The 10884-nt window shown below is 29.5% G+C and overlaps 1 protein-coding gene across 2 annotated transcripts; it reads right to left on the bottom strand.

The window, feature by feature from the left end:
• Window positions 1-1101: 1101 nt before the first annotated feature.
• On the bottom strand, window positions 1102-10762 carry LOC126780422 (uncharacterized). Of its 2 annotated transcripts, none has more exons than XM_050504904.1 (6): window positions 10628-10762; window positions 1923-2033; window positions 1759-1852; window positions 1628-1678; window positions 1444-1547; window positions 1102-1366 (listed from the first exon to the last, which is right to left on the bottom strand). In XM_050504904.1, exons 2-6 carry the CDS (start codon window positions 2025-2027, stop codon window positions 1283-1285), a joined length of 438 nt encoding a protein of 145 aa, XP_050360861.1. In that variant the 5' UTR covers window positions 2028-2033; window positions 10628-10762; the 3' UTR covers window positions 1102-1282. The 2 variants fall into 2 exon arrangements, with proteins under 2 accessions (XP_050360861.1, XP_050360860.1); XM_050504903.1 differs by lacking the exon at window positions 10628-10762 and adding an exon at window positions 2544-2615.
• Window positions 10763-10884: the final 122 nt, after the last annotated feature.

Genomic DNA, 10884 nt, shown 5'->3' with positions numbered 1-10884 from the left:
TAACTAATCTAAAGGGGATCGAGAAAACTCTTTCACCAGTAATAATAATAGATTTTAGAAATACAATCCAAATATAAACTTTTTTGATTTTAACTTATCGCTAGTTAGTTAACTTAATAACTTACACTATTCGTATATTCCAATCTGCTCCCTAACTCAATTATTTTTGGACTATTTTAATTTTAATCGAAACGTATTTTTAGTCATTTAATCATTTTGCGTTTTCCTAATTTTCTTCTTTAAATTACATTGCAGCTATAAGTTCTGCGATGTTGATTATTTTTATGTAATATTTAACTGAAATATCATAAGTCCCAATAGAGCACACTTACAATCGCAGTTCTCTAAATTAAGTAATGTTTTTAAATTTTTATACACAATTAAGTACCGAATCGTTGCATTCGTAGACCTATACGAACCACGTTATCAAAACCTTGTATTATTCCATTCTTTAACAATCCTCCGATAACGAAACTACTTACTATACTTAACCAAATTATATATAATTTTTAGCAAATTACAAATAGAAGCTACAAACTCAAATATAAAGATATCTTTAAAAGCAACTTGATCCAAGTTTCATTCATCAAGTAATCCTGCAGCGTTGTCGCTACGGGGTTAGTGAGACAGTATTTTGAAATTTTTAGAATGAAATTGATCCTTTTTGCCGACCCTTAAATCCTGATAACCTGATGATAATGAAATTATCAGGTTGCTTTTTATGTTATATTTACAGAGATATCAATGGACGAAAAATCTACTAATATTATCATTTGTTGACTAAAATTGTCAAAAGTTATCCTATAAATAGCATGAGAGCATTATAAATTATATATTTTATACATACGAGTATATGATTCTTAAAATTATAACAAATAATTACACAAAGTTACAATCGTATGAACAAAGTATACGTCGTTGTTATAGTGTTTCATATTATTAAAGATACAATATAACAATTATAATATAAACAATTATAAATTGAATCAATTTCAAACTTTGTTTAATATTTCGAGAAAAAATCTGTTAATAAAATGTTAATATAAACAATAATTATGCAATTAAGAATAACTACAACAATTATCATATAACAATGTCGCAGAAGCCACTAGTACATTAAGATATTCAAAAACATAGATAAACATTTATGATTAATATCCTACTACACACATAAAAATGTATATTTGAAATTTAATTCAAATATACATTTATCAAATATATATATTAGATGTCAAGATTCGGATGATCAAAGAAGAAGAGGATCCGGGCTCCAACGGCAAGCTTAAGGTTGGTATGTATTTTCCGTTTTCGGTATAGGTAGGCCTTCCGGTTGGACGTTTTCGGCTTCCCACGACCAATCTTCAGCCTGTAAAAGTACAATTATTTTTATTTTATTTTATTTAATAAAAAAATATACATTGTAACGTAAATTTATTACATTACCTCCTTATCTTTTTCAGCGTCCGGTTGCTTTTCGTACAGGTCATCGCTTTTTTCGAACGCGCGAGGTACCTTCACTGGCATCGGAGAAGGAGGCCCTGAGGACCCTAAACAATAAAAAATAAATAAGGGATTAACATTAAATACAATTATTTTTCACATAATGTACAACATACAAGAGACTTACAGTCACTCTCCTCATCAGCGATCTCCAAATTATCAGAATCCGATAGTTGATCTGAAACCAATGTTAAAAACTTCATTTAATACCTGACATTTTTATTAGAACTGCAAGTATTTGTATAACTAGATCCTTACCGGATGAAGAAGTGTCTATTTCCGGGCGTGCCGGAATGACTTGCCTCGGTTGAGATTGCGACGGTTCGTCACTTCTATCCGTCAACTTAGCAACCTACAAAAAGCATGGATATATAAGTTACTATTATTTCTAACCAAATAACAAAAACAATAATTGTACGTACCAAATTTTCGCAGAGGATGTTGCTATCTGGAGGAGGGCTACGCCGCGAAGAATAAAATCCAGCGCCCATAGACATCTTGTTCTTATAATCGTCGTTGTTGATCATTCTGACCTGAAATCAAAATGATTAAAGTTGATAAAAAATGTCTAATGTAATCGATGACGAAATGTACATGCGCATAGCTATTACAAGGTAAATGCAACTCCCCCTCCCGTCCGGGTATTGCAACTGCGCAGTTAATCCCGATCCTAGAATTGTCCTCGAAGACGATAAAAAATTTTAATAACATAACCATTATTTTTAAATGTTGTAATTATTTTTTTTAATGTAATTATTATTATAGGGTTTAAAATGATCGACATTTCACTTAATGTAAAGATGGTTAAATATTATCAAATCAACAAATAAATTAATTTAATTTAATTTAAATGGCGATTAATGCGGACTATATGATATTTTCGTTATTACTTTCATCTAATAAAACAGGAACATATTCTAAAACAAAAGCAAAAAGTAAGCGAAATAATAAAAAATAATTAAAACTATTACAAGACAGACATGCATTACCCACGTATTATATTTTAAAGCAACAATCAAAACTAAATAAAATTAATTATTCACCTTTAGTACAAACTGCACTTGATAATTATCAAAACCTTAAATTCACACTATACGTCACTTGAGCCTGAATGCAGAATCCAGAGTGCCTAGATTTCCAGGCGTAGCTAGACTGCCTTTCATGCAAGGCAATCTAGTTGCGCATGTCCGACCTTTCAGTGAATCGATAAAAGCTGAAATCTAGGACCATCTATCTCCGACAGGTGTTAAATTAAGAGCACGTTTTAAAAGCACCTCGTGTTATCTTAGTTTACGATAACGTTACATTATTTTGTTTGTTGTTGAGACTTTCAAGTATAACTTAAATTCCTCTTTTAGTAAGATAGCATTAATCTTATTTATACCTGAATGAGATAATCTCGAGAAACTTGAACTAAATACATTTTGATTTTAAGAAGTGATTAACTCGGTCAATGTACCATTACTTTGAGTCACTTTGAGTAATTAGTGTTTAGCTCGGCACATAAAGATAAATCGTAATTCATCGTAATTGAATTTAAATAGAATATATGAACCCATTGATTTGTAACCGGTTTAAAATTAAACATTTAGTTGTGTAAAAATACTTTTATTACAATTCAAATACTATTAAGGCGTATCGTTATTTTGAAAAAAATATATAAAAAGGTACAAAAATAAATATTTGATCATACTGCTGCCATGAACAATCAGCTTGACGTAAATAAATACAACAGACAGAGACGTAGATAATTTTTTATCACTTACAAAAATGTTATCTGTAATAGTCAGAGCCTTGTCGTTGATATAGCGTTTCCATCTTAGTCTGGTGTAACTCATGGCGGCCAGCCATCTTTCATAACCCATCATAACACTTCCAAAAGTTATACTAAAATATATATTAATGACATATAAAGGAATATATTTAAGATAAAAAAGGTACTTAATATCTATTGTAAGCTTAGCCTTGACCAGACTGTTTCTATTAACAGCCTGAATGACTGCTTAGATTTTGGATTCCGTTAAAAGTGTTTTATAATCTTAGACAATAAACGTAGTCTCTTACTCGGATATTAATTTATACAATATTAATTTATATTTTGATACGACGAGTAATGCAGCAATATTGTAAGAATCTAGCGCGTCAGTCTTGCTAGAAATAGTAATCATAAATTGTAATGACATGTACATTTTTATTTTTTACATAATGCTGGCCGTTTAACTAGAAGTATATTTCAATATACGTCACATGATATTTATAGAGTACAGTACAGTTTATTCAATAAAAAAGTGCACATATATAACTTTACTCTACATGGCTCTTTATTACTTTAGTAAAGCAGTGACTTGTTAATGCCCCTCTGCTGGGTAAAGGCCTCTAGGATAAAATTTAAAGCTCTCCTCTATCAAAATACTCCAATTGCTAGTGGTGGATACACACGTGACAGAAAATCATCCTACGTATGCATCTATATTTGTCGTGTCGTTTCCGCCGAGTACGAGATGAATAAACACAAATTTAGCACATGAAAATTCAGTAACGCTTGCCCTAGTTTGAACCCGCAATCTTAAGTTAAGACGACCCGAGATGACCCAGTGATAAAACGACGTATATCTCATATAAAATTTAAATTAACATAAAGATCTTGTCTTTCTATTGAGCGAACTGCATGTGAACAGTTTGAGTGTGTCGTTATTGTCTAAGTATAGAGTCCTCCTAGTGAGTTAATATGAATTATTTCGACAATATTGGCAAATGTATTATTTGTTTTGTTTATTCTACAAATATATTATCGTTGTGGAAAATGTATAAGATTCAAATTTTAGTTAAATTAATATAAACATCTAAGAGCCAACTAGAATCATAGTCTACAAATATAATCGTAAATTATTTGAATAATATTATACCAACTATTAATACTATGTACTATATCAAAAATATATTATAATTAATGTGCTTAGTTCAAGTCATTAGGTTTTGCTACCTAAATCATATTAAAATATGTAACATTTGAAATTTGTTATGTTTTTAACATGCGAGCAATGCAGTTGGCAAAACTCTGTGTGGGTATGAATATCCCAACTATCGTCATTATAAAACGCAATCCTTAAACTACAAAAACACTACACACAAATGCTAATATTATATATTATACTAAATATTATAACAATTTACATACGTTAAAATTATTACTAAAGCAAAATATGCCAACAATAAGAGTAAAAAAAGCTGGCTTATGACAGTCGAATTCCTTTTTTCCGAGTCAATAATATTATTATTTAATACTAATAACCTGTCCTGATTTCAGGCGCTGTTAGAATAATAGTCCACCTAGAACTTTTATACTGAAGGACGAACTAATATGAAAGAAACATTCTTGTTTATTGAACTAGGAACCTTCCTGGGCTTTAAGTAGAACAACTTACCAAGTTTGATCGCAATCGGATCAATGGCTTCGGAAGAATAGTGGACAAACATACAAACATTATTTTTTATTCAGAAGATTACAATTGCTTACTTAACATCAAAAATCTGTCACCAGTTTTGTAATGATTATACCTAAATCAAATATACATTGTTTTACAATTTTTGTGTCCTTCTATTCTATTTTCTTCTATTTGGTTCTATGGCTCCATTTTTTATCAACTCCTGCTTTCGATGAAAAAAAACTAAGTATTTTTTTATTATTATTGTATAAGATTAGTTGTAATTGATAGATATAAACCTTTAATATGATAAACAGCAGCACCTATAATTTTTTTGAATAACAACTACACAGAAAGACAAATTATAATAATATATAATAATAATAAATAATAATATTAAACTTAACTTTCTTGTGATAAAATGCCTATATTTTAAGTTACACCTCTAGCATCGGTGAAAATTTCATTCAATTCTTTGCAGTAGTTTTTGCGTGATGTGGGTACAAATATACAGACAGACAGACAGCCAAAAACTCTAAAAACTATTGTTTTGGCTTCTGTTGCTTTAATAAAGACTCGTCTGTTGCTTTAATATTAGTTGTTTTTTTTTTCATTATCGATAATGTACAGACATTGGCTGTTACAATTTTATTATAAGTATATAGATTTATTTATTTTATTTTTCATTTATATTAAAGGATAGTTAAAGATAGCGCAAAACGTTAAAAATTTTACAAATTATTGACAAACGAATTATATAATTTATTTTTTCAATAATTTATAAAATTTTTAACGAATTATATAATTCGTTTGTCAATAATTTGTAAAATTTTTAACGTTTTTTTTAATTATATAATTAAAGGAGAAATTTCAAACAGCAACCTATTTACGTCTTGACTTAAACTTAGTGAAAGCTGAGTTGATAAATAATTATTTATTAATTAGTTAAACGCTACCCTATATTTTCTGACAAGTTATAACAAAAAAGACACGAAGATTTTGACGAACATCAGAATGACTGTATAACGTGACAGATCACCTTTAAAATACTACCAGCATTAGTACCTGGTTAATACTATTTAGTACTTTTGTTTTAAAAATTTGTACCTAAATCATTATCAAAAAAATCTATCTAACACATTCGATCGATATCTATATCAAAAAAATTCGGTCTAAACATACATTTTTATTAGATCACTATCTCAAAAATTAAGGATTATACACACAAAAAATAATAAAGGTGTGTACAGACCGCTCTTACCGTGGCAGTTCGTAATAATAATAATAATAAGCGAATGTGCGGTTAGAGCGCGCTACGCGTCCACTCTTGCAGCGAACGTGCAATGAAATATAGAATGATGTGTACAAACTAGTTAATCGTAACATTTCAGATTTTTTTATTTCGCTAATATAATCTTTATTTTTTGAGTTTCCATAGCAAGTATTGTCATACTATACTTGTCTTCTTTTCATTTTAAAAACTATAGAGGTATCGCCAGCAAAAAATACTATATCATGTTTATTCAATACAAAAAAGGACAGGTCATTAGAAAAGGTCGGACAATTAACCCTTGAGGGACCCATACCCATACCAACTGAGACCACAGGAGATCTATTCACATTAACGCCGACCTTCTGAATTCAATTGTTAAGATGAGAAGTCAAAAGTTCCAGCGCACATTCTCTAATTCCATTATGATTTAATTGACTGACCAGAGGTTCATGTTGAAAACAATGAAAGGCCTTAAAAGAGTTATAGAAATTCCCTAAGGCATCCTGCGACTCCTCCCACGATTCATAAATATTCTTAATAAGCTCGATACCTGCGTCACTTATCGAGAATCACCGTCGAGAGTTACCCCTCATGAATCGAAATTCTTTTCTATGAAGCAATTAATTATTTTTTTTTCAAATATTTTGAAAGTATTGAGGTTGGCCTAACGTTATGGCGTCTGAAGAATTACCAGATTTTAAAATTGGATTTGCTATGTTTCATCAGGTCAGGAAATATACCACGTTAAACACAATTTTTAGATATTGTTGCAAGATAAGGTGCAATTACATCAATAATTGAATTTATCTTCTTCTTTCTTCTTTCTTTTTTTTCTAATTTATCTGATTCTTTACAGATATCGGTATGTGTATTATTTTTTCCATGTCATTTTTTTTTATTACGTGCGTTTTTATTTTGTTTTTTATGCGTAAAGAGCATACATTGTTTATATAATTTTGAATAGTTACATAATTAGCAAAAGTAGCACTACGACTGTACTTTATTTTAATGTAAATCTCGTATTTTCGTTCCCTGCCTACTTTTATGAATTCCAATAGTCACCCAGTTACTGAATTTTGAATTGTTTCGTGTAATAACCGATGTAGATGTAAATATGGCGTTGAATTTGTTACTGATTAATTAAAATAAGATGTTTTATTTTGTGGAATATGATTCGTAAATATATACAAGTTATGTATGTATATATGTATATGTACAAGTTGCTGTGGAATCTGTAATTATAGTTTGTTACATGAACAAAGCACCAGATTATATAAATTAAAAAAAAATCGAAATCTAAAACTAGTGGTTGAGTTATCCAAAAAATTTATATCAAAGTAAATAATATCTTTACGTTCTTTAAATTTCATTTTTTTACTAATAAGTATTAAGGCGACGGTGGCTACTGCGGATACCTTTTTTCTACTAAACTAGATAGCTGGCGATCATTGAAGTTAAATATAATCTGATAATTTGAATATCGATATTATATACATATATATATATATATCATCATTCAATAAATATCTAAAAAATAATTTTTATTTCTAAATGATATAAATAGACTTTTTTGTCTCAGAACATATAAATTATTTCAATCGAAATATTTTTATATTATATTCCAATCATTGCAACGAAGCTTAACTTTACATCTGTATCATACAGTTTAGATATATATTAGTACTAGACGCGGACAGCTGTATTGATTTATTTAAAATCTGGATGTGGTCGCTCGCGAAAGGGCAGGGCGTTCCATTTTCCATCGAACAAAGGATGTGCATTCTATATTTACAGTGACATTTAACGTCGAAACCCACGCAGCCTTCCTACGTATCATAAACATAACATATTAACATGGAAATATGTACGTCATGTTGAAATTGCAATTTTTTGAATGTGCTATATGGTAACATGTTGTTTTAAAAAAGATTAAATAAAAATAAAACAGAATAAACTCTTAAACTTTTGGTAATGATTTTGCTACAGCTGTGATGTTATAATAAATACGTAGTTATACACTCGTAAGCTTCTACATCTTAATCAACCTAAACGATTGTACAATCGGTTACATTACAATTTAACTTGTTATGGAAGTGACTAGGGAACAAATATAAATGCTACTTTTTATTTAATACTGGTTTCCGTCAGCTGCTTCCCCTCGTGTAGCAAACGGGAGGGAGAGGTGCTAAGCACCCTGCCCTATCTGTACCTCTGATAACGTATACACAAAATTTCCTGATAATCGTTTGAGTAATTAAGACGTGATAGCGTAACAAAGAAATAAACAAACTAACTTTAAAACTCTTTTTAAAGAATTTTTTTGCACCTTACTCTTACTTACTTTACTCGGCCTCGGCGAGGAAATAGAACCTCGTGAACAACGATAGAATTAAGAGACTTAAAGAAACTATCTATGAAACCCTGTTAAAAAATAATTAGACCGCATTTATAAAATTTCACGGTAAACTAAATTATGTGTGAAGATTTAGTAATCAATTAAAATACATTTTGATTTATGGACCAAAAAACTTTTACTTGAGTCGAGCAAAGGCAGCATTAATTTGATCATGCCCAAAAGCAGCAGCTGAAAGGTAAAGTCCTTTTTTTGGCAGTCTTACGAAAATGGACTTTATTTATCGTATCGAACGACAATCTATCAGAAATTTTGCCTGCTCAACTGAAATGGAAGTTCACAAAGGTAAATATATCCTATCTTTATTAATAGTACATCATAAATATTTAAAAAAGGCTGTTATAATAATTTGTTCATATCTGCCTCTTGAACTCTTGAGCTACATACGGATAAAATCGATGAACGAAATATCCAGGCTTCATATTATATTCTGGGCTGACCTAGATTTAAGCGAATAGATTCGTATTGATTTGCTGGTAGCGACATAATATATTAAATATTTCTCGATGAAAATTCTGTAAAATCACAAAAGAGTATCAAGGTAACAAAAAACCTATTTTTTACATTACCAACTTATTTCCACAATTAAACTTATTTTTTATTATAAGAAGTTATTATTTTATTGAGTAATGAAACTAAAACTATCAATTAACTACGATTTATAAAATTCACCATGAAAAAAACTAAACTGCTTCAAATACAACTTTACAACAATGATCGAACGTTTTGATTAGTTTTTGTCAGATATCTACAAACCTTGCTTACATCATAATAATAATTATATCGAACACCATAAAGTAGCAAATTGAATCATAAATATTCACAAGATCTATATTTCAGTTCGCGTTAGCATACACTTAATAATTTAAATTAAAAAGTATTTAATAATGATATATTTGTTAGGGTCCCGGGACGTCGTGACTTTTCTATATAAATATTATAAAAATATTTTTTATTAGATCTATCAACAAAATTACTATTTCATTAATAGTTAACATTTATTTTAACACAACACAAAGTAATTCGCACAATATAAGCAGTTCGCTACTCTTTATTCTCAAAATGCTAAATTATTTTTTTGATAGTAACATTTTATATTTACAATAGAAACTTAGTAAGTAATATTTATACTAATCTATATAAATACATAAAGAATCTATTTGATTTGGTTTTTTCTCCGTATTTAGAAATCTACGTTGAGAGTACAAAGAATATTTTCTTGCGAGCTAATCAAAATTATTATATACTTTTTTGTTGACGAGCAAGGGTCGAGTCTTGGTAGAAAGTCTTGGAACACGAGACTTTTAAATCTAAGTAAAATCCCGAGACTAAGACGTCGCAGGCACCAAATCCTATTAAAGGTAATTAATGTGGTTATTTTTTAGTTGGAAAAAGGCATTGGTAAAGCCACCATATTAAAACGTATTTAAGAAATAATTTCGTTTAAAAACCTTTATCTGTGCTAAGCCTGAAACTCTTTCGGATGTTTTGAAATTACGAATATTTAGGCGTAATTCATACTACTATATAAAACTGAAGAATTTGTTTGTCTGTATGAACTTGCTAAGTTCAAAATTTACAAGTCCAGTATTTATTGAGAACATTATGCTACGATCCACTGGGGCGGGGCAGTAATGCTTAAAGCGGGTGAAACAGGATTGTCATGAAATATGCGCGAGCAACTTACGTAACGTCTCTTATTAAAAAATAGCGAATATTCTAAACACCCTAAATCAACCACACAAAGGGTGAAACTAATATAGACGTCTAATATATATTGTGCGCAAAAAACAAGTTGTCCTAAGTAGTTTTAAGTATCAAAAAATCACTACGCACATAACAAAAAAACGCAAGCTTCATTGTCTGAAAATCGCCTATCCTATTAGCCAGCATAAACACAATTATTATTAAAACTAAAATATAACTTTATTTAAATATTATTTAAATAATAAAAATAGAACTATACTATAATAAACATTATTTTTTATAAGAATTATAATAAAATAACATACTCACGTTCAAATCCAACAATCTCTTTTCGCCAGTTTCGTTTGAGATACTTATTTAAGAAAACTTGTTTTATTAATCACACACAATAAAATAATTAATTGAATCTGTTAATAAGCTCAGCGCATAATAATTACGTCTTTGCGCTACCGGAGTAAAAAAGCAAACTCGACCAAATAGGACAGTCTGCGCATGTCCAGTCTTTAATCGATAGAAAGTTGCGTTTAAAAATAAGCTAGCAAGTAGCATGCAATCTTAAAAGACTT

Source organism: Nymphalis io, chromosome Z (assembly GCF_905147045.1).
Source record: "Nymphalis io chromosome Z, ilAglIoxx1.1, whole genome shotgun sequence".
Classification (NCBI taxonomy): Eukaryota; Metazoa; Arthropoda; class Insecta; order Lepidoptera; family Nymphalidae; genus Nymphalis; species Nymphalis io.
The sequence above is the reverse complement of the archived record's forward strand: the minus strand, read 5'-3'. Positions and strand labels throughout refer to the sequence as shown.

Bases quoted from the DNA above. Each gene is read 5' to 3' on its own strand.
- LOC126780422 (XM_050504904.1), bottom strand. From the start codon at position 2,027: ATGATCAACAACGACGATTATAAGAACAAGATGTCTATGGGCGCTGGA. The intron at 1,679-1,758 runs GTAAGGATCTAG...CATTGGTTTCAG, and splicing joins AATAGACACTTCTTCATCCG to ATCAACTATCGGATTCTGAT. The intron at 1,548-1,627 runs GTAAGTCTCTTG...TTTATTGTTTAG, and splicing joins CGCTGATGAGGAGAGTGACT to GGTCCTCAGGGCCTCCTTCT.